General features: G+C 33.9%; 1 protein-coding gene across 4 annotated transcripts in view; it reads left to right on the plus strand.

The window, feature by feature from the left end:
- Positions 1 to 25,687, plus strand: part of CACNA2D1 (calcium voltage-gated channel auxiliary subunit alpha2delta 1) — a 498,341-nt gene that overhangs the window by 264,777 nt on the left and 207,877 nt on the right. For all 4 annotated transcript variants that reach the window (XM_054495187.2, XM_054495190.2, XM_054495188.2 and 1 more), the window contains exon 4: positions 7,895 to 7,954. In XM_054495187.2, coding sequence (XP_054351162.1) covers positions 7,895 to 7,954 — 60 coding nt within the window. The remainder of the gene's footprint in view (positions 1 to 7,894; positions 7,955 to 25,687) is intronic.

Raw genomic sequence — 25,687 nt, forward strand, 5'->3', positions numbered from 1 at the left:
AATTCATTGCAGGTGGCAAAACATAGCGCTGCAAATTATATTCACTTGGACAACCTTTTATTTTGCTCTGTAGACCCAAAAGAGGGTATGATAATCGTTGTGTATTATTTATTTTCATACTGCTAAAAGGAGTTTTGTTCTCACCAGATGATATCTCCCTTACCCTGCCTTCTGTATTTCAAGGGTCTGCCAATTTATTTGGAACTAATTACATCTCTGAAGATTAGATTTGAAGCTTTGTGGTTAATTTTGAAGTATTTCATGAATATGGCAGATCAGGTTGAAATCTGTAGGACACACTCCAGAAGCTATGAGGTGAAAGTTTTATTTTTCACTTGGCCACAGATCGAAAAATAAATGATGACTGACTTGATTTCAGCAAGTTTTATTTATATATTTTGCATATATTACACTCCCTTAAAGCTTAGGCTAGAAAGAGAAATCGTATTATGAGATTTTTATTTCCCATAATCTGGCATGAAATCAATTGTAAGAAAATGATAGCTATCAAAAAGTTAATCTGTATCCTTACATTATACCTTGTACATTATAAGATTTATCTGTAATGTGGCTGCAAAAATTTTTTAGGCAAGCATAGGTAAAACATAAAAACAGTGTTTAGTCATCTTTATAAGGGTGGGCTTGCTAACCTATAGCACAGTAGTGAGAGGGGATCAACATGTCTTCGGTTAAGTTGCCTTGCTTATATGATGATTTAGAATCTTTCAAATTGCATCATGAGTGCCTGTGAAGAAAGATTGATGGTCTCTTGATGGAGTGAAGGAATAGTTAGGTTTGTATTAAGAAATAATACCTATTCTATATTCTGTTAGTAAATATGCAATTGATGTATAAAATTTTGATGCTGAAAAAAATCGTAGAAATGGCTCCAGCTTAGTTTCCCTGAGGGGTTTTGTCCTCCTCCAGATATTATCTTAACTTTCCAAAACCTTCAGCAAATAATTTCTCATACACCATTGATTGTAATTTGTTTGTTCAATCCAAACCTTGAAAGGGTGATGGGTTTCTTCTTAGATAAATAATTCCTCATGAAACTTGTGGAATTTCTCTTTGCATGTAGCCTATTAGCAAGGAGAATCAACAATATCAATATCAGATGATATTTACATAGTTTTTAAAAATACACTTCCAACCAACGCCTAAGGTTATAGATCAGTTTATTATGGTGATTGCTCTGTGCAGGGAAATTGGTCAGAAGAGGTGAATAAGGTGAACTTCAAGGTGATTTGTAATACATTTTTTTCTTACATAAACAGTTATAAAGCAAATATAAAGATCAAGGTGAATTCTGGGGTGGTAGGTTCAATACTGTTTGTTTCTGTGCTTTTCAGTATTTTTAGCCTCTCCGATACCCTCCACCACCGCCCCCTGCCAGGCCAAAAAAAAAAAAAAAAAAAAAAAAAAAAAAAGACCTGTAGCTACATCTTGTCATTGGCTAATGATACTATTTTTAGAATCCTTCCTGTTCTTTGAGATATTTGCATCATGATAGAAGCAGTACTTTAAAATTGTATTCTCCATGTGGCAGAGGCCACTGAAATAAAGTAAAACGAATAAAGCATGTATAGTTTAACTATTGAGAAAGCATCTGTAAAACGCTGACCACATGATATTATGTGTGAGTGCATATGATGTGTATGGTATATGAATATAAGGTCCCTTTAGAAGCATAGTTGATAAAACTTTGTCTTATATTTTTTATTCTGTAAACTTGCATATAATGAGCCTTAGTAAATGTTTATTGAATAGAAGTAAACACACTAGGCTTCTTGTCCTAGAAATAACTTTTCCTCGTAGTCAGGGTATTTATCTAGTTGCTACAATTATCAAGTGTTGAAATGTGCCAAAGTTAACTCATCTTGGTTAGTCTGTTTACATTTTATAACTTTTAATCCTCAAATCCCAGTTTCCAGCCTGGCTTCTTTAGCTAACAGAACCTTTTCAAAGCACTAATAATATTTCTTTATAGAAACATTTTTTACAATCTGTAAGTATGGCACATGTGGTTTAAACATACAGAGCAATTTCTCTACACATTAAGATTTTCATAGTAAAATCCTTGTTCACTAGGATATAATAAATTGTTAGAAGCCTTTGGTAGAATTCTGCTGAACATACATGTTTATATGAATTTAAACTGCATTGTTTCCCATTATCTGGTTAAGGTTATTGGAAAAAGAACATTTTACCTTTGTGATGGAATATTATACTAAATATTCATGGAAGTATTATGCTCTTATGTCTGTTGAGGTCTTCAAGACTTCCTATCAGCATAAGAAATGCTGAAGAAATGTCACACCTTGCCTATACTATACCCTTCCCCGCCCTTCAGAAAAAATAAGGTGTCATAGGCAGAACACAATGATCTTCTCTGCTTTCTTATTCTATTTGTGGTAAAAATAAAATAAAATTGAACTTATTTTACTGAACTGAACTGTTGTATTCCCTGAATTGCATATGCTTTTGGTTACCCTATGGTTTTATAGACCAGAGCTTTCCTGCAGGGTAAAATGCAGTGAAAACTTAAGGACTACTAAGATTTTTTTCATTTATTTCGCTCATATTTACGTGTTGAAGAGGTCATTGGTGATTATAGTTCTGACATAGCCTATTCTGTGGGTTCATGTTTGTCAGGTTCTGAGTTTGTATTATGCTAGATATATAGAATGCCAAGTAGAAAATGTAAGGTTAAAAAAATCCTAGATGCAAAATTGTTAGCTTTATTACCTAAAATTTTCTTGTTAGTGAAAAGCAGCACCAGAATTGGAAACCAGATCTGTCTGATTTACAAGTGCATGTTCATTATACCATAGATCCAAAGTAATTGATTGTATCTGTAGGCTTTTCTTTCAAACACTGAAGTCTGTTCATTCACCTAAAGTCTGCTGTTTTCAGTAGGTATTGTTAGAAAATTCAAATGATTATCCTGATCCTTTTGATATGCTAAGAACCTTTTGATGAAAATAGTAGGTGAAGCTCCTAGAATGATAATTGAATTGTCAACATAGGTATAATACAAGAATTTGCTAATCTTTATTGGGTGTTAACTGTTTGAAGATTAATCATATAATACATGCATATTTTATTTGGATTAGCTGTTGTAGGTCTCTATTACCTTTTATTAAAAAGGAAAATCTTGACTTACATTAGCTGAAGAAATTGTTTTGAAATTTAGTGATATTTGTTTAAATGGTGTCTGTAAGTCAAATCTTTGTATATAAACAAGAGTACCAACATTATGCGAGTGTAACTGAACTGTTATATGATCCCTGATGGTTTCTTTTTAAAGCTATCAAAAGAAAATTTCTCATAATTTCAGAAAGCAAGTTTTATCTTTAACTTGCAATAAATTTGCAATCTAGGAAGCAAGTTACTTACATGTTTGGAAAATAGTCTATTTTTTTGGAAAAATATATGTGGATATTGATTAGGATAGTAGAATTATATCTTTATATACTTATAATACTGCTTTTATAGAAGTTTATATCCCCTGACAGAATTCAGCGCTAATGGAAAAGATGAAGATATGACAGAAAGTAAAGGTTGAGAATGAATAGACCTTCAAGGGAGCTGATCTTTCTCTGATCTGATAAAACCTCTTCATTCTCTATCCTTCTCCCTGCAGACCACTGCATAGCAAAAGCGTTCTTACTGATTAGCAATAATCTCCCAGGATTTGAGGACAAGACCTGTAAAGATGGTTCCCAACTAAAATGTGATTTTTGTTGTTGCTGCTGGCTTTGTTTTTCATTTTTTAGTAATTTCTAAAACTTTGCTGGGGATTTTTTTATTAACCTGAAATTGAATTCTACTAGTGTTTTGATTTTGATACTACTCTGTCTTCATATATACTGTGATGAGTTTTATGGGAATCTAAAGAATGGTCTTGTGGAAGGAGCATAAGCTTTGGAGTCAGAAAGTCTGGGGTCAAGTCTATTTTGTTATAGTTGTAAGTCCTTAAAACCTTTACAGTGATTTTCTATTTTAAATGTTCAAACCAATAGGTAGGTAGGGATGTATACATTCTTAACACATCTATTACTTTGCATAAATACTTATTTGATATCCAAAGGATTTTCATATATACATGTGGTATCTCATTTACAATAAAGCCATTTAATAAACCTTGCTGAATATCTTAATATTAGCAGAATTAATCTTCAAATTTTTCTCATAGGTATTCATTGTAATCCAGGATTTTTATTTCTGTGTGGTGCTTAGTCTGGTTTTAAGGTCTGATACTATATTATGCTGTGCCATAAATCAGAAAAATGTTCTTTTTTTTTTCTGAAGTAAGTTATTGTTACAGGATATACTTATATAGCCAACTATGGAAACAGGGATGTTCTACTGAGCAGAGATACTCACATTTTTTATTGGGTATTTTGTGTCTCTTTTTAAATTTTTTTTTTTTTTTTTGAGACAGGGTCTTGCACTATAGCTCAGGCTGCAGTGCAGTGGTACCATCATAGATCACTGTAACTTTGAACTCCTGGATCCAAGTGACCCTCCTGCCTCAGCCCCCTGAGTAGCTGGGATGATAGGCACATGCCACCATGCCTGGCTAATTGTGTTATTTTTTTAGAGACAGGATCTCACTATGCTGCCCAGGCTGGTCTTGAACTCCTGGCCTCAAGAGATTTACCCGCCTCCCCTTCCCAAAGTATTGGGATTACAGGCATGAACCATGCGCCTGGCCTTTGACAGCCTTAACACAATTCACCGGTGCCATTTAATGGTAGCTCATTAGCTTTAAAAATAAAATGTCACTTGACCAAAACAGAAGTGAATTAAAGGCTTAAAGTGTCTAGAAGACATGTCAGTTTTCTATAAGTAATGACTGGCTGGTTTTTTGCTGCAAGAAATAGCACCACCCAGTGACTGTTGACTCTAGTCCCAGATAGACTAAGTATCTAAAGTTTAGTATGATATGCTTTGTCATGAAATTTGCTAGGTAAAAATATTTATTAATTTCTTCATGAACAAAGAAATTAACAGGAGTAGAGTTTTCATGATTATGTATTTCTAAAATTCCAACCTGGGGATATGAAATTTAGCAACTTTCAAGCTTCACAGCAGCCTTTTAAAATATATAACTTCTTTGGTATACATAACTTCATGCCTTTATTTTTCTAAAAACTTTTTCAGAGTCTTGCAATACGGGGCATTTACTTTATAAAATTAATAAAATTAGTGTTCAAAATACATATAAATAAAGCTGATTTGGACTCTCTTCCTCCTAGGGAATTGTGTTATAGTTTGTTGCCACTGTTATTCTGTTTCTCTGGAAATAGTTAACTGTGATGATTACTGTCACTATAACTTACTAAATATGGATTATGTTCATGTCATAAGCCACGTGATTCTGGGTCAGATCAGTTGAATTGCACTTTCTCATGCACTCCGAAGGAGGAAAGATCTGGTAGAGTTATAGCTGGTACCTTGGAAACTCCATAGCCCTGTGGGTGAATGCTCACTGGTGTGTTTTGTTTGCTGAAACAGCATCCTCCTGTGTATTCTGAAGAAAAATCTTAATATTCTTCTTTAAGACACAAAGACATTTTAGAGTTCTAATGTTTCTTAATCTAAAAAAGTTTAGTATTTTATGCAGAATTTTAAGTTCCAGAATTTTTTTTTTTTGCCCATACATGTAAAAGTTTGGTTACTATTATTACACTACTTTTTTTTTAAATGGGGGAAGATTTACATTGCAAATTTTGTCAAGGGCATGTCTTTGGCCAGGCAGGATGGCTTATGCCTGTAATACCAGCACTTTGGGAGGCTGAGATAGGAGGATAATTTGAGGCTAGGAGTTTGAGACCCCATCTTTACAAAAAAAAAAAAAAAAAAAAAAAAAAGCCGGGTTTCTTGATGCACACCTGTAGTCCCAGCTTCTTAGGAGGCTGAAGTGGGAGGATCACTTGAACCCAGGAGGTCAAGGCTGCAGGGCTGCAGTGAGCTATGATTGCACCACTGTACTCCAGCCTGGGAGACAGAGTGAAACCCTATATCAAAACAAAGAAAAAAAGAAAAAGCCTTCATGCTTATTTTGTCATTCTGTCTTCTCTTTCCTTATCTTCCCATACTGAAGTGTTTCTATAAAAGAGTTGCTTCCATTTCCATTCCTTTTGCCATTTTATTCATGTTTTGCTTCATTTTTCATTTGAAGTTGAGTTTCTAAAAGTATTATGATGCAGTGTTCCTGAAATGTATATGCTTGTCTTTTGGCTTTGCTGTTTAGTTTTTTGTTTTCGTAGGGAGAGGGAGCCGCCTTTTGGTTACTCTATGTGGTACAATTTCTAACATTTCCTAGCTTCTTATATACTCCATTTCTGCCTAGTAGTGAAAAACAAAACCATTGTCCTTTTGGCACAGTATGATAGATTTTCACGTAAATTTAGCTTTGAGACTCTTAAATTGAGATCTCCCGCTAGGCAATATTACAGAGTCACTGATAAAACCTATGCAACAGCTTAGAAAAATGAATAGATTATAATAAATCACAGGGATAGAAGCCAATACATTAATATAAAAACTGGTCTAGAAGGATGTTTATCCAGTGTAGACTGGACCTCCACAGGAAGAACTTATGCTGAGGAATAGTTCATAGATCACAAACAGCATGAATCAATAAATGACTCTGAGATTTGTAATTTTTTAAACCTAACCTGATAATTTCTATACCTTAGTAAGTGAGTTTAGTATATTTATTATATTTACTTTTCTGTTTGCTCAGTTTTATCACTATCTTCTAGCTGCATAAGGCAAACCACAAATAAACTCAACACTGCACTATTTTCTCAAGGGGATCCAGGGAGAAAACAGAACGATTACTCTTTGAAGTTGATAGCTGAAATATATATTGTTTACTCTGTGCCAGGCACTGTTCTAAGCACTTTGTAATTCATTTAGTCCTTCCAATAAGCCATGAGGCAGGCTTTCACATTATTCACATGAGAGAATGGGAGAAGAGTCTTAACCTTTCCCAAGGTTGCACAGCTAGTAGTTTGCAAGGGCTGGTATTCAAATCTGGGCAGTCGGGTCCCCAACTCTGTGTTCCTAACCATTAAATGTCACTGTCTTATGAAAGCCTATCACATGGAGAACATCCTAGTGAAGTTGAAAAATACAAAGAGAAAAGTCTAAAAGCTACTGGAGTAGGGGAAAAAAAGTTTATAAAAAGTGATTGGCAGGCTGACACTAGCAGTGTCATCTCCCACTGAACTTAATGGAATAGCATTTCGAAAGTGCTATAGGAAAAAAATTGGCTTATAATTCTTAACTACTTTAGCATACACGATTGAAGGTGAAATAAAGCAATTTTCAGATGCACAAATCCTCTATCAAAGATTATCACTGAAAGAACTACTAAAGATGTACTTCATCAAAGGTGAAGTTATTTCAGTTTTTGTGGCTTTTGGTAAAAACTCAATATGCATTTAAGAAGGTGCCTAGTAGAATGTTTAGTGCATATTAATCTCTCAATGTCATTTTTTAAGAGAAATGTATGCTCCAAAGGTATTTACTAAAAATAAGATTCTATGAAAATTAATATACTCAGGTTTTTTTTCTAAAAACTGAGGTATTAGTCATTGAAAGAGAGCACTCATAGAGGACACTATAGCTGATGATGGCAGAGGTAACAAACTTAATGGTATTCAAGAATAGTATATTTATATTGCTGAAGAGTAAATATACATACATCAACTTTAGTAGGTTAGATTACTAAATGATTTAGAATTTATGAATCATAAATAAGGATCATCTTCTGCTTTTTATGTCCTCAGAATTGATTAGAAAGCCCATGCATTTTATATAACAATTCCATATTATGTGGTCATTAGAATTCTAAGATTTATTGTTTGTTTTTCAGCGCCTGGCATTGGAAGCGGAGAAAGTTCAAGCAGCTCACCAGTGGAGGGAAGATTTTGCAGTAAGAACCCCTTTTAACTACTTGATTTAAGTAGCTTGACATATTGTGTATGGATAATTATGTTCATATTAAAATATATTTTAATGATGGAATCTTATGATGTTGTGGGATTAGAAATAACCATACTTGTTGCTTTTTAAAGAAATTGCTTTTGGATAATCAGGGCCAATTAAGTTAGCCAAAATGTACTTTCTTATGTTCCATATTACCAAAAACAACAACAACAACAAAAACCTTTAAAACCCTTGAAATGTTCTCCCATAATTAAAGGTACATTATTTATAAAATACATTAAAAATAGCATTAAATTTTAATATCTGAATATTTTTTGTCGATATTATGAATATACAAGTTGGAAAAAGTTGCTTTTAACTACTTTGAGTTTGTAAGAAGCAGTATACATATTATAATCACCTTGATGGTGGGCAATATGATGAAAGTGAGAATGAGTATATTCAACTTCTTAAAATTTAATTTGCTTCACTTTAGCTAGAAGTAATCTCTCTTCTACTCTGGCTTACTTTGAGAAATGTCAGCTGACATTAGCAGTTGCTTGTTTTTTTTTTTTTTCTTAATAAACTTGTTTTATGAACTAAGAGTTACTAGTTTATAGAAATAGCAGAAATTCTCCTTGTGATAAGGTCTGCATATCCTCTTATAGCCAAGGGGCACAGTAAAAAAAAAAAAATATTTCCTTAATAATCAGAAAGTACTTCTGTTACATACTTGAGTGATTATAGTTGTAGTGAAAGAAAATCTTTATAGTTTCTGATCACAGAAAACTTCCAGACAACTCATTTTGGGGATATAATGAACTGCCCTCTACCTTCCCAAATTTAAAATAGATTTAGAATGTGAGCAACAGCTTAATTGTACTCTTTGCAAAGCAGAAGTCTCAAATTTGAAGGTATGTAGTTGTGCTTCAGTAGACACTAAACTGAGGTTTAGGAATTAGCACTTCTTTGTGTCTGTATGTTGAATATCAAAGGAAAATGCACTAAATGATATTTAGTTCACTTATTAGTGAATTTTTAATTCACTTATATAATAGTCTTCCATTCTTGATACTTGTGATATTATCTTTACTGTTTATCACTAATTTATATATTTTAAACAGTCTACTAATGAGAGACTCTATTTGACAACTGCCAGTTTGTTTGATTCTCTACTAAACTGATCATATCACTTAACTTGATTGGTATTCATATTATGTAGGTATTGGCTTTGTCTACAACCTTTATCATACACAGGTTAATAAAGATCAATTTGCCATCCATGATATATTAAGGAAAAAAATCAATGATTAAGCTAAAAACATAAGCTCCTAGAGCATCGAGCAAACTGTAAGCTCATCTAGTGAATGAAGAGGCTTACAATATACTTAGTTGCTTTTAGATAAAAATGATTTTTTTTTGTTTTTGCAAATAGGCAAAAAGCAGCAAAACAAATCTAGCTAAATATATGTTTGATTAACAACATTAAGTATAAATTACTCTTCCCTTATCTCCCACAACATAAAGCGTGCATGGTAAAAGCAGCGTAAAGTCATAATAGATGTATGGCTAGATCATGTATTCTGCCTAGCATAGATATAATACCCTTGGTGCTGTTTAATTTGAATCTTCAGTAATTCGGAGAACTCAAAACGGACACACAAAATCAGCCTCTGAAATATATAGATTATATATTCCCTGTTCAAAACACCCTTTTTCTTTGCATTAAAGTCATTTGGTAGTATTTTAAGTAGTCATTTATTAGTTGTATGTTGTTTTCACTTTTCTAAGGAGCAATAATGTGGAAAAAAAAAAACTTGGCAAGTAGGGTTGTAGTAATGCCTATATCGTTGTTGTTTGATTTAACTGTTATTTATTAATTTCTAGACATAAGGTTTCATTTCCTAGATATATTGTGAACTCTTTAATATTGGGCTCATTAACGCTAACGTTTGGCAATGATTTTGTTTTCCATATTGAGGTAATGGGTGACCACAACACAAACATAACACAAAAACCCTCAGTTCAAGTTCGCTATTACCATATTTTATTGAATGTAAATCATCAATTGTAAGGCACTTAGTCATTCTATTTATTTTACTTATTTCTAAGAAAAAGCCACTTGGCCAGGCATGGTGGCTGACACCTGTAATCCCAGCACTTTGGGAGGCCAAGGTGGGTGGATTACTTGAGGCCAGAAGTTCGAAACTAGCCTTGTCAACATGGAGAAACCCTATCTTCACTAAAAGTACAAAAATTAGCTGTGCGTGGTGGTGCATGCCTGTAATCCCAGCTACTTGGTAGGCTGAGGCAGGAGAATCACTTGAACCTGGGAGGTGGAGGGTGCAGTGAGCCAAGATCATGCCACTGCACCACTCCAGCCCGGGCAACAGAGAGAGACCCCATCTCCCCCCAGCCCCCACCAAAAAAGCCACTTAAATTATTATGCATCCGCAATTGTATGCTATATTCTTAGAGATGTCAAAAAGTGAAAAAAATTATCTTGAAATGTAACCCCTATTTTCTACTTTTTCAGTGCCTATATCCGAGTAGCAGTACTGCTAAAGAACATTGTGTGAGAGGACAAATCAGTCCCACAATAATACAAAAGCCATGACTAAATCTTCTGTGGTGAAATAGAAAATGAATTGTTTGCCCAGTAAGTATTAGGAATTCTTAGCAAATAGTGGTCACCATGTGGGAGAACTCTTGAACAAATTCTGTTCCTAATTTCCCCCTTGGTTACCTCACAATTTATTTAGGGCCTATCAATATACTGATTGACATCAAAAGAGACTGTTAAAGGGAAAACAAGCTAGACCACTTAGAGTCCTGTCAACTCATTTCCTGAGCATCCTTCCTGAAGGACCGTGAATGATGTTGACAGGACACACGTCTGTCACAGTTTGCACATTGAGAATTGCTATTTCCCATATCTTACCTTGGCAGCCATACATAGGTTTTATGATAGCCCTTCCCTTTGAAATGCCACAGAGTGATAGAAGGTTTAGATAGTGGTCATTTTTGTGCTTGGAGAATAGAACCTCGATGAAGACTATCTAATCTTAAGACTCAAATAAGTAAAAAGTACAAAAATAATACATTCCTCTCAGCTTTTTTTTTGTTCCTAATAAACTAGATGGTGCTTTAGTGCACAGATACAGCAAGGTTAAATAAATCCTTCAAGACCAGAGCAGAATACAGTTCAAATTCATGGTTGGAACTTAGAAATCATTAACATTAAATCTCTTGTTTTGTGAAAGCACACAAAACAATTGTAAATTTTCTCAATATTTTAACCAAACATTTAAAAATGGTTAATTTGAAGATAAATTTTATCATCTTTCAAAAGGTCCTTCTTTTAAACTTTATAATTCTTTTATCTTTTAAGGTATTTAACAATGTGCATTGGTGCAATATTTCTTTAATGCCATCCTTTAATAATTTAACACTAAGATGATTTAGAAGGCAGACATAATTTCCTAAAAGGTACATTAACATTTCAAAGAGCAATGTAATATTCTGATTCTTCCCTCAAGTGTAAGTAGGCAAGTTTCATTAATATTACTTAGGCAAAATGTTGATTAACATTCCCTGCTGTGTAATGTAGAGACATCTCATGAACAACAAGAACAAAAGGCAAAGCACTAATATGCTGGCAACAACAAAGGGCTCATGCAACTCACACTCTCTCTCAGCTCCATTCAATTCCCAACTGGATATGCAATTGAGGGAACAAAGGGCGTACACTCTAAATGGATTAAGATTTATGTGGTCATGCATTTACAAGTTCAAACTAATATTTGTAAATAAGCTATGTATACCAGCTGCCTTCTAGGTCTCCATACAACTTACGGGTGTTAAAGGTGACATTTCATGTCACTTATGATGGACAAATTATTCTATTAAGAGCAGGTGGGAGAAGCAAAAAAGAGCTTGGAAAGCTAATTGTTCCGCATGAAATAATTGCTATTTCTACCAAACAGATCTTTTCCAATTGCATTTCAAATCTCATTTGATTGCATTGCAATGGTTGGTTAACTAAAGCAATTTTGTTTCCAAGGAAGCTTGCAATATTAATTGTACTTACACATGTATAAACATAAGGGGTGTCTAATTTGTATTTTAATAAGTAGGATCTTTATGTATGGCTTATTAGCACCAGCTTGTTACTGTGCAGGCAGAGTACAGACGTCTAGAAATTGGACGGTAAATAAAACATTTGAAGAGTCCCTTTTAGCTTCAGCTTCACAAAGTAAATTAGAAGGTGAAAATGTTTCTAGTGAAGTTGTATGTTAGTGAGTGTCCGTCAGGCTAATTTAGTTCTCCAGTTATAGCTTTAATTTTATAATATTAAAATTACTTTGCCAAATCATATTTTGAAATGTTGATATTTTAAATTTTGTGTTTATGCGAGTTAAACTAATAGGCACCGGCATTATGTATTTAATCATTTCATCTATCCTTATTCATTTCATGAAACTGCATCGTTTTTATTGATTGTAGCAGAAACACTTTTGAATATGTGGAATGGGAAAACACACTGTATTTGTTTTACTTAGAATCGAAGACACACAGTCACTTGGTATGAGGTCTTGGATATTGAAAGAACTGACTTTTAGGGATAAAAAGTGAGGGCGTAGCATTGTCTTAATGAATAAATAAGTGAATTTTAATAGATCACCAAAATGATTTTAGACTCTGGCTTTATTTAGTCTTTCTTAGTTTCCACCTTTGGTTGAAACACTCTTGAAATCAAGAGCCTGCATATTTTAATGTTTTTGCAACATTTCTGCTATGTAGGGAAACAATTTTTTGTTACGGCTTTTTAAGTCTTGAGACTTTATCTTCATCATAAAGATAGATTAAAAGCCATAATGCAAAACTCATTTACCCCCAAATTCTGGAAAACCAATGTAATGTAAAGGAGTCAGGCGTATTTGTGTGCCTTACTGTTTTTGTTCATGCATACATATAAATGCCATGGTAAGAGTATTACAACACCAGCGTAAAAAATATTAACCATGGGCTTTAAATTGTTAGTTATGCTGGGTGATAACCTATCTCTTTTTTTTTATATTGAAAAGAAGCAAAATATTTAATCATTAATTACCTAGGCAAAAACACTGGTTTCACAGTTAACAATTTTTAATATTTTCTAATGATTTTACTGACCTCACTTTCCATTTCTATTAAAGCCAAAATGACAATAGTACGTGGTAGTACAGTGGAAGCCCCTGCAGTCAAGCATCATGATGATATGTCCTGTGATAATGCACATGTACATGTAAATGAGGCTGGGTAAATTTCCTTCTTTCTCTTCCTTCCCTCTCCTCTCAGGGAAGGAGGGAAAAATTAAAAGAGGACAAACACCCTTGGCTTAGGAAATGGGGAGGTAGAAGGTGGTTCTCTATATTTTCAGGACCAATCCGCTGCTTCAATATCCTGGGATTGAGATGATGAAAATAGTGCTAAATTATTGGGAGATTCCTGGGATTGCTGCCAATGTTCTAAAAATTTCAGCCATGCAGAGCTGAATCATCCTCATTGATTGATGTTTAGACTGGAGTAGATTACTGCCACCAGCTGGTACCAAATTGCAGCTGTCAAAAGAGGGTTTTTGAACTTCGATTTCATTAGCCTCTCTGTAACTTGAGCTACATTTTATTAAAATTGTTGTATACTGCTTATTTGCATTAAAATGGGAGTGTACTGTATTTCTGAACTGCAAAATAAAAAAATAAGAAAAAAAGCATTACAAATTACTGCAATTTTCATTTAATGCATAATCTAAGAAGGTTTACTCCATATACGTATTTCCATCCATTTCGTATCCTTGTTCAAAAATCTTCAGTGGTTCTCCATTTATTAATAGTGTATATTTAGGGTATACTAAGCCCTTTATGACCTGGCCCCATCTAGCCTTTCCTAAATTTTGTATTGCATAATCTCTCCAGCAGCTATTACTCCTGTCCTGAAATTCTAAGCTCAAAGCAGAGTAAATTACTGGACATTTCCCTAGAACAATATTCTTTTCTTCACTTTCAGACCTTTTGATAATCTCTGCTTAGAAATCTCTTCTTTCTCCAATTTCTTCATATTTTTGATCAACCAATGTTAGATTTCTTGTCTAACAATGTTCTTTCTGTTTTATATGCTCCCCAATGCCCAATATATGTTTAATTCAAGTATAGCTCACTGTATAGTTTTCCTTTCTTCACTTTTAACTGCTAAAATATAAACTTCTTGGGGATAAAACTGTGGCTAATGCATTACTAAGAAAACCATGGTCTAGTCCAATATATGCCAGAGTAGCCTATATACGATTTTTTTATTCAAAAATAATTACTTGTAGTATTAGGATATCTGTTTTTGCTTGTAAGCATTATTGTCAATATTACTGTGGAGATAATGAAAATTTGAACTGCACTTTTACATGTCTGAATATATTTGTACGCAGCTTTGGTATAGTCATGGCGCCTCAGTCTTGGAGTTGTGCAAATCTACTTCAGATTTTAGCTCTGCCAACAACTTGCTGTGCACTTTTATCAAAATAGCCTATTTGAATATTAATTTTTTTAATCTAAAAACACTTGGCTCTGTGATCTCCAGCAGCATAATTATTACTGCAAGATGCTTGATAATTGTCTTTCTCTGCTTCTGTGAGTACTATCTCTCTTCCAAGGAAGATATTTCTAGAAACCCCAGGGTTTGTCTCAGGTTTTCACAAGCAAGTTGGCACAGTCTCTTGATGGATATTTGCCTAGTCTAGTGAGCATCTGCCAGCTCCTATTACTGTTGTGCTATGTTTGCCATTGCAACATCCCAAACTGTGAAGTCTTTGAGCTGGATTCAATGTGCTCTATGCAAAAATGGGGTGAATGCCCCTATTTCCAACCCAAAAGCTTTTTAATAAGAGACCTGAAGCTCTTTCTCATACTACCTGTGTCACAAAGTTCTGAAGAAAATGGCTCGTTCAGCATTTATTTAATCATTCTCTCTCTAAAGGCAGAAACACCTTTCTTTGTGTGTCTTTATTTCTTACTTTACCCTCATCTTCTCAATGTCCCTATGCATTCTTGTCCATATATTTCTCCTTCTTTAGGAAACAATAATCAGATGACCTCCAGGAACTGAATGCATGAAAAGAGATTCCTGATAACTTGCCATCTCCAAACATATATTATCATTCAGGTTTATCCTAGAGGGGACCTATTGCTATATACTTTCATGTCTCCAAAAAGTTGTTTTTAAATTAAATGAGATAATTTATATAAATATGCCTAAAATTTTGGCAAGTCTTTAAAAATGATAATTTTAATATATAGGACTATCTCCTTTCAGCTGTATTTCTTCAAAGAAGTTGGAAAATGTGGAGACTAATATATATTTCCATTTATTGTCAATCCTTCAGAACAGAACCCTAGGGAAATCACTGTATTCCCAGAGATAATTTTTGTATGAAGAATAACATCAGATGCTGGAATAATTTCAATTTAGTGGAGTTATAGATATATTAATGGCTTTGTTAATATTACTGTGGGAAAGAGAAAATGTTCCTTCAGGACTTGAAGGCCTGGCCTGAGAGTTTTCTTTCTAAAGGATTGACACTACAGTGAAAATTGAAGCTTTAAAATAAGGAAGCAAAGTATAAGGCACAGATGATTAACATAGGCATGGGGTGCAGTCACTAGTGGAATACATTTTGACATTGGGAGCTACCCAGGAAAGCTGACCCCGGGGACTGAGGGCTTAGTAGACTGGTTTCAATGGAGAGATAATATTTGTCCAGAGTACTGAAAAGCGTCTGGATTGGGGTTGAGAGAGTGGATATTGCAACCAGAAGCTTAGTCAGAAAAGATGTCTCTAAGTAGAAAGAAGATGCTTTTGAGAGGTCTGTTATTTAAATTTAAAGTCTCTCAAAAAAGAAAAAATCCTAAAGAATATTCATCTACATTTTTCTTCAAGTTCTTAAGAAGTTTGTAGCTGGATGTTAGTACTGGATTTGTTTACATATTAAAGAAATGCTATAGGAATTGAAAGGAATGACCAGCTTTCCCCTGCTGTGCAAAATGACCTCCTCCTTTAAAGCTCATGCCTTCTGTGGATAGTCTCATCAACTTCCAACCTTCCAAACCAGCCTAGCCGTGGATTTCTTTCTTATGCTATCTTCTCTTTCTTTAATCAAAAAGTTTTTTCACTTCATCTTTTCATCCACATACATACTAGCTCTAGTATCTTCCAGCGTTAAAAAGAAAAAAAAAATCTATTACCCCTTCTAGCTCTGCCACATTTCTTTGTTGTTTTATACTGCAAACCTCCAAAAGTTATATGGACCTCTGCAGTTTTCACATTTTCACCTTTACTCACTGGCCAGCCCACTCCAATCTGACTTTAAATTTCATCTATGGTGAAGCTCTTCTTTGTAGTTAACAACTACCTCTGTGTCATCAAATTGAATGAGCATGTTCTATTTATCTTCACACTGCATGTTTTTTCATCATTTTAGTGCACCACTTACTATATTTCCTTTCTTCAAACACTTCTCGTAGTTATCAGGAAACCCCACTTTCCCTGATTTCCTACTTTTCACTACCCATTCCTTTTCAGTCTTTATTGGTACCTTTTCCTTTGCAGTACCTCTGTGTCTTTAATATTGTCTAAATTTAGGGCACAATCTTTGCCCTCTCATCTTTAATGCCCATATTCCTCCAAGGACACTTGATCCATATTGTTGGATTTACGTACAATTACACCCAAACCTCTTTTCTGAGCTCTAGGCTCATTTATCCAATGACATGCTTGCTGTTTTCATTTACCTGTCTCATTGGCATGTCAAGACTAACATTCGCAAGTGAACTATAATTTCTATTACTTTTCTCCATCAGTATCCTGATCTTCTGTTAAGTTTTGCATCTCAAAGGATCACTTTCTCCTCCAGTTAATGTCACTCAAATTCAGGAGTAATCTTAATTCCTCTCTCTGCCATAACTCCACATGTAGTTCATCTGCAAATTTTGTCAATTCCAGCTCTAAAATTTATCAAGCAAGAATTCATTTCTCTTCATCTCCACTAACACCATTTTTTTCCCCAAAAACATTCATATCCTGCAGGCAGAATGATCTTGAGATTATTAATCAAATTATGAATCAGAATCCACTCCACTATTCTTTGGTATCCATAAAATTGTTTTATAGAATTCTAATAATGAGGTTCAGTACATGCTACCCCAAAATATTTTAAGCAGAAGGAATCGAAGAAAACCATGGGGGCAGAGAGGTCTCTTTGACCTTCCCTCACATCTTTCTTTCCTGAAGCAGCTGCTATAAAGAGACATGCACACGTATGTTTATTGCGGCACTATTCACAGTAGCAAAGACTTGTAAGCAACCCAAATGTCCAACAATGATAGTCTGGATTAAGAAAATGTGGCACATATACACCATGGAATACTATGCAGCCATAAAAAACGATGAGTTCATGTCCTTTGTAGGGACATGGATGAAGCTGGAAACCATCATTCTCAGCAAACTATCGCAAGGACAAAAAACCAAACACCGAATGTTCTCACTCATAGGTAGGAATTGAACAACGAGAACACATGGACACAGGAAGGGGAACATCACACACCAGGGCCTGTTGTGGGGCGGGGGGAGGGGGAGGGGGGAGGGATAGCATTAGGAGATATACCTAATGCTAAATGACGAGTTAAATGGTGCAGCACACCAACATGGCACATGTATACATATATAACAAACCTGTATGTTGTGCACATGTACCCTAAAACTTAAAGTATAATAATAATTTAAAAAAAAACCCCAGAGAAAGGAAGGAAAGGAACATCCTCATCTCTGAAGATACAGGGATACAAAGAAAAATCTCAACAAACAGGTCTTGCTGAGTTTCCCCCAGCTCATCTCCATTAGATCAAGCTTTTTGAATCCAATCAGACTTTTCCACAACTATCCACTTGCCCATCAAACCTAGCATAAAAAATACATAAGGTGCCCTGTTTCTTTGGGTCTTCATTTCCTTATGAAGGCTCTCCTGTCACATAAAACCTATATTAAGTAAATGTATAGCTTTTCTGTTGTTAAACTCTTATTATAGGAGTCTCAGCTATGGAACCTAAAATGGGATGAAAATATATTTTTTCCCTACAATAGTGACCCAGCATACACATAGGCAAATAAGATTTTTAGTCAGTTAAATAGAAGAGAATGATGAGATTTTTTTCTTGGAATTAAGAAACAATTTTATAAAATAGTAGAAAAGGCCAGGTGTGGTGGCTCCTGCCCATAATCCCAGCACTTGGGAGGCCAAGGCATGAGGATCACTTGAGCCCAGGAATTCAAGATTAGCCTGGGCCACATAAGGAGACCTTGTCTCTACAACAAATTAACAAATTAGCTGGACACGGTGGCACACACCTGTAGTCCCAGCTACTTGGGAGGCATGAGCAGTGATTGTGCTACAGCACTCCACCCTGGGTAATGGAGCATTTCTTCTCACCTTCCAAGTATCTCCCAAATCTTATTAAATTATTACTTTTCCATTAAGGTTTGTCTTATGTTCTATAATAATAAAAATTCTGATAGTATTTGATACTGATCCTATATTTTGATGGATTAAATTTTGTCAGCAACACTTTTATGGTAGCTCCTCCATTACTTTATTTCTTTGTTGATGTTTTTCTTTTTAATTTCACAATTTGATTGGATTTCGTTAAGTATGTTGACCGTGGAGGGCGGTAGAATGCTCTAACCGGAGTTGTTGTATGATTGAGAATATCTGGCATTTTCCTTTTGGACTTGAAGGTTGCCCTGGCTAATTAGGTATTATTTTCCTCAACATTTTGCGACATTGCTTCACTGTCTTTTGTCATTCATAGTATAGTAGGAAGTCTGAAATCAGTCTGTTTCTGGTTCGTAGACTCCTCCTAAATTGAACTGATTTTTTTCTCACTGGTTTCCGAATGATACATTCTTCATTCTTGAGATTGAAGTAGGAATAATACATCTTATACATCTTATTTTTGATTGATTGGTGTCGTTATATTGAAGTTTTAATTTTATTTCAGAGATATAATCTTTCTGCATATTTTTGAGTGTGTGTGTGTGTGTTCTCTCTTCATCAGGAGCATCACGTTAATTGAGCTACATTTTCTGTTTTCCATAACCGGTATTTTCTCTTTATTACAGTCTTTTTTTTTAACATTTCATTTTGCATGATTTCCTAAAGCCTGTCACTAATAATGTCCTTTTCGTATGCATCTGTGCTTTGGCTGTGTACATGTCTTTCTTCTTCATTCTTATTTTCACCTGATTTTTTTCTCTGTATTCTGGCAACTTCCTTGTCAACTTATATCGGTTCATAACATGAGATTCTGAACCCCTTTATCTTTTATTTTCTTTCACTTTTTGGGGCCATCTCTCATCAGCATTTTGAAGAACAGATCTGTAATTTATCTGAGACTGAAGAATAATGGGTATTATTCCTTTTATTTTAGGATCTCATGTGTTTGGTTAGTTTTTCTTTCTTCTTTCACCTTTTGAAAAATATGGATATGGATGGATTCCTGAATCTGTGAATAAGCTAGTGATTTGATGGACTATAGGGAAGATTAAAAGGAGAAGATGCTGAGGTAGCTTGGAAACTTGGTGAATAGTCTCAAATATCTTACAAAGCATGCTTCCTTTCAAACATTCCAGTCAGTTTTTTAGCATTCAAGCAGTTGATAAGACTTAGGGTAAAAAGGATTAAATCATGGTTTTTCTTGCAATTTGATGATTACCATTTTTGCTTTCTTACTTGGATTTATTGTTTTATATTTTTCAGCTAGAATTTATTAGGAAAAAGTAGAAAGCTGCAGGTAGTACAATTAGCTTGTACTTCAAAGCCAAAATAGGCAATGTCAACATAAGTGTTCCTGAAAATATATGCAGCATCTAATTATCCCCTAGATACCTGCTAGCTATTCTAAATTCTGGTTTTAAATTGTTAGAAAACATGAAGAAAAGAAAATATGTAAACCAGTACAGCAATACAGAGAGCAGAAAATACTCTGATATTTAAACAGATACCCTAAAGTTACCATTTGCACATGAGATACGTTGATTACACAACATAGAATTTACTGTGCATCTGACTCTATTAAATAGGATATTTGCTGTTTAACATAAAGTCTTATTTTTTGAGCCATGAAGTATCAAAACTATTATGTTTAGAAGTAACATATTCTAATAAGTAGGACCTCCAGCCAAGATGACAGAAATTTAGTCATTTTTCCATCGTGTAACTTTCAGCCAATTATTTAACCTCTAAGCCACAGTTTCCTCATCAATAAAATAGGACTAATATTGTTACCAATAGCACAAGTTATTTTGATACTTAATTGAAATTATTCACCTAAGACTTGGTGAGTAGACTCAGGCTTAAATAAAGGAAAATGAATAATGTCACGTTGTTTACAAACTGATATTCCCATGTGGGCTAAACAAACATAACTGAACTTTTATTGGCAATCAAATTTACTTTGTTTTTTAAACTTGGTTTCCATTTCTCCTGTTTGCTTTGTAGTGGAATCTGCAAGGTATATAGCAACCTGTCATTATCAAACACATTTCACATACACATTACCAATACGTTTCATTGAGACTGATTATGTTAGCAAAAGTGCTAATTCCCTATTGGAACACATTTTTAAAGCTTTGCAAAGTGAATACATGTGAACTATTAAGTAAGGAGGGCAGTACAGAATAAAAATATCCATTTTGATAAATTGTATTCTTGCTTTATACAAATATATGGAAACATATATTATAAACAAATTATATATATAGTTTACATGTTTGTACAAAGCAAGAATATAATTTCTCAAATGAATATCCAATTTATTCATTTTGATAAATATCCAGTTTATCAAAATAGATGTTTACATATATATTCAGCATGCTGAAAACATGTTTTCATATGTAAACATTTGTATGTGTATATATATTCAGATATGCTGAATATATATGTATGTAAACATATATGGTTTATTCAGCATGACTTTTAAGCTCTAGAAATGTCCTGAAATCATTACTGCAATCTTAGTGTTTCTATAAATGTTGGAGTTTGTTACCTTAGAACTCAACAATTGGTGAAATCTAATACATTTTATCTTTTCATACTTTTATTTGAGAATCTGAGGTATTTATGTTCTGAGCATTTTGGGTTTTGAAACAAAGAGCATTAGTTACACTCAGGAGAGAGTAGATTACAGAATGAAAGTTGTAATAACTTTAAACTATCTGTTTGGCCCTATTGCTAAATTCTTTTTTCAAAATCCTATGCTGAAAATGAATAGATCATATATTCAAGATAACTTAAGCCTACTTCTTTGGCTAGGAGGGAAATGAAATGATCTGACAAAGAGTATTGGTGTTTGTTATTTATTGATCCTGAGGCTTCCCAGAATTGTCTCTATTTTTACAAGGTTTTCTCTGAAGTTCTGATTCATAAATTTAATAACCTGGTTTTTAATCCTCGAAGTTTCTTCTTTCTCACAAGTCTTTGTTTGTGGTGCCAATGGGAAATGGTGAAATACATGGATATGGTAGAAAAAGACATGAATAATTTTGATCCACAAATCAATAAAATCACATTATAAGCCATTTTCATCAAACTGCCCACAGAATAAGCATGAAGAGAATGTTGTAGAAATTTAGATCATGGGATTCTCTGGTGTGGGGGCTTTATATGGCCTTCTTGATTTTGTTTCTTTTCACATTATTCTGAAAATGTCAAGGATATCTCATTGATGATTATAAATTGTCTTGAGCCATGCTCTGTGATTCACAGTAAAAACAGCAATGACAAGAAAAGCCAAGGTCTAGCTACAAAAGCATTACTTGGCCATGTTGCAAGCTTTGTGAATTTAGAAAGATAGGCAATTGTACCATAATTCGTAGCTATGGCTGGGGGAGCCATGGAGCCGTATCCTCCAACAGCTTTACATTCCTTTAGAAGATGTAAGATTCAAGGCTACTTGTTGAGCAAATTAAATTCATGAAAATATTTTTATTTCAAAGAATATAAAACATTTATTGTGTGGTTTGATAGGAAATTTACTTAATTATGTTGATGCTAGTCAGTTTGGAAATGTGGAAACTAAAACATTTAAGCAACTTTCATGACGGATTAATAATGCATTATAAACAGGGGCCTTTGAGAAAAAGTTCAACCACATTTAACTCAAGAAAAAGATAAATCTACTCAGCTTGTCTGTTCACAAAGAAAAAGATTTTAAAAAAGTGTTTAACAGCTTGATTATACTTGATATTATGCACATTGATCTCTCCTTTAGTAAAAGAAAATAAATTTATTTACTATTATTCTAAAATTGTAGTTCTTATTTATATACTTTTAAAGATATACAGTCAAAATGGGGAAGATATATAATTTCCTTTTTTAAAAATAAGTGGACTAACAATATATTACTTGAGAATGTAGAGCAAAAGTTGATTACACAGAGAGAACTATTTGAGTTGCTTCAAGATTGATTTATCAGTTTCTCCCTTGGAAAAGACCGATCTATAGCAGTAGTTTAACTGTAACTGCTTTCAGGCTCCCTTGGAGCCGTATTTGTGGCCCACAGTTGGGTTATAAAGGGCTTCCTGCTGGGATAACTGATACCAAAAGTAAATAGAAACCTAGAGTAAAGAGAAGTCAACAAAACAAGTAAATAGCCATGATGACACTGATTGTTACTAAATTTAAAAGCAAGATTTTCTGAATTAAAGTAAAAGCATGGAAAATTAAGTTAATCACATGGTATACCAACATATTTCATTTAAAATTATTTTTTAAAATTATGCTATTAAGTATTATGTAATTATATTTCATGTACAAATATTTTAGACCTTGTATGCTAACACCAAATCTTATGATGATATAAAAATTCATTTGTAATTCTAAACCCACTTTTTAATTTTTAGTAAATTGAGTGTTACAAGAATTAGATGAGGGGTAAGTAAAAATATCAATGTATGACTATTAAAAGTATCAAAGTGAATACATTGACTACTATGCAGGATGTGTTTCTTAGTATTATTTTACTGATTACTTGACTGTATTTTTCCTCAACTTGTAGTTGTCTGTTTCAGCTGCTCTTTGCGAAATACACAGTAATTAAGACAGTAATTTTTATACTCTTTCTTCATGCTGATGACATCTTATATTCTGCACCTTTTCACTCTTTGTCATTTTTTTAAAATGTCACCAGCATTATGCTTTGGCTGGCTAGTAGTAGGGAGATTTGCGGAAGCAGAGACCACTTTAGAGTCAAATCTAGCTTTGATGAACCAATTTTCTGTTTGCTAATAGCAAAAAATACCACCTGGGAAGCTCCAGGAGGGAACCTTTTTATATGGAAGTTGAGAGACTTAGGATTTATTATTCTTATAGTTAGATGTGCTTGTTTATAAATATATTTATTTACACAAAAAATGTATGGTATGTTTGTAGTGTTATATTAGTAAATGAAAATGTAAATTTGCTCTAGAGAAAGTAACTTGAGCATTTGTGGTTGATAGACCTGGATTCAGATTTCTTTTTTGGTACATACTTACTTTGAGACATTGGCTTACCTCCCTGAACATCAGTTTCCTCATCTGCAAATTGTGATAGTGTATATCTTTTTAATATTTGTGGTGAGTACTGTATGAAATGGTGTATTAGTTGGTTCTTGCATTGCTATAAAGAAATACCTGATACTGGATAATTTAAAAAGAAAATAGGTTTAACTGGCTTATGGTTCCATAGGCTGTACAGCAAGCATAATGCTGACATCTGCTTGGTTTCTAGGGAGACCTCTGGAAACTTACTATCACGGCAGAAGGCAAGGGGAAGCAAGGCAACTCCTGTGGTGGGAGCAGGAGCAAGACAGAAAGGGGAGGAGGGAGGTACCACACACTTTACACTACCAGTTCTTCTGAGAACTCACTCCCATGGGTACAGCACCAAGGAGATGGTGCTGAACCATTCATAAGAAACTGCCCCATGATCCAGTCACCTTTCACCAGGCGCCACCTCCAACGCTGAGGATTACAATTTGACATGAGACTTGGATGGGGACATAGATCCAAACCATATCAGATAGTTTTCATACTAAATCAATAAATGGATAGATACCACATTATCATTATTGCTTATACCTTGTTTTGCCAGAAATGACTCTACAAAGACCAACTAGTGTTCATTTTTTATAAAAGGCATAGATTTATACAATCTGAAGAGAAAACAGAATATGGCATTCAGTTTCTGAATCAAATTTTATACCTCTTTAATTTCAGCGCAATACTCTTTTTCAATATTTATGTGAGCATGTATTTATTTTTTATGTGCATACCATATCTTTTTTTTAAAATTTAAGCTCAGGGATACATGTATAGAATATGTAGGTTTTTTACATAGGTATACATGTGTCATAGTGGTTTGCTGCCCCTGTTGACCAGTCCTCTAAGTTCCTTCCCCTTGTCCCCCACCACACAACAGGCCCTGGTGTGTGTTGTTCCCCTCCCTGTGTCCATGTGTTCAACTCTCACTTAGGAGTGAGAACAGTGCATACCATACCTTTCTACTAATGGAAGGAAAATTGAGTGCCAGTTATCTCAGGTTCTTTGTTCTCTGTACATGTACAAAACTCACATGCTTCTTGAAGCATTTGAGTGTTCTGACCAACATTTAAAAAGTTAAAAGTGATATTAGACTATTGTCTGCTTTTTATACAAATATATATAATCGTTACATATGCAGACATATGGGGCAGAGTGAGACACACAGATGTTATGTGAAGAATCTTTTTCTGTTTGTTGAGAACTACACCCATTATGTTTTTCATGGTCCTACAGGCTTTGGTTATAAGAAGAAGCTTATTGCTCACGGCAAAAATCTCATTTATCCTTTTCATCACATACAGAGAATCATGCTAGTGATCATGATTTCCTTTTCTCCCAGTCTGTCAAGAAGCTTAACACAAGATTTAATGCTTAATTACAGGATTACAGGCTCTGCAACAGTTATGTTTTTTCTTCCTCCTAAGTGTTTTTCTTTAAAACTATTATCATTGAAATATTTATTTTTAACTGTGCTGTTCAATGGGTGTTTTTTTTATAGTTTGCTCTAAGAGTAGAATTATATATCTTAGAACAATGATGCTTGGTAAGGTTTGGTTGATGGAGGGAGGAATTTGACAACTTTTCATCACAGCTTTTCAAAACAATTTTCTTTATCCCTATACATAATCCAGTTATAAATCAATGACTGGTCAATTAAACATCAAGAAGTAGTTATAGGAAGCTATAGTTAAAAGCTTGAAGGCATTAGAATTTGTAGTCATGATGATTGTCACAAATAAATTTATATTATATAGTTAGAGATTATATCACATAATTCGTCAATTTTAGGTACCACTTAAGATCCAAGAGTCTTAAATGAAGACTCCAGAAAAATGGTTCCATGAGCAACTTTAGATTGTGCAATTGAGCATTTGCCTTCTATTTAATGGAAATTTGAATTTGAGTTTGTAATGATTAAACTTATTAGAAACAAAATCTAAAAAATATTTTATTAATCATATATAATCTGCCACCTAGCTCTTTCAAATTTCCTGTTTTGTTTATATATAACTAGTTTGCTTTTAGTGTCCAGATTTTTTATCTCAGTTTTAATTCTTCATTAATTCCTGAGAGAGCT

The sequence above is a fragment of the Pongo pygmaeus genome, chromosome 6, assembly GCF_028885625.2.
Source record: "Pongo pygmaeus isolate AG05252 chromosome 6, NHGRI_mPonPyg2-v2.0_pri, whole genome shotgun sequence".
NCBI classification, from domain to species: Eukaryota; Metazoa; Chordata; class Mammalia; order Primates; family Hominidae; genus Pongo; species Pongo pygmaeus.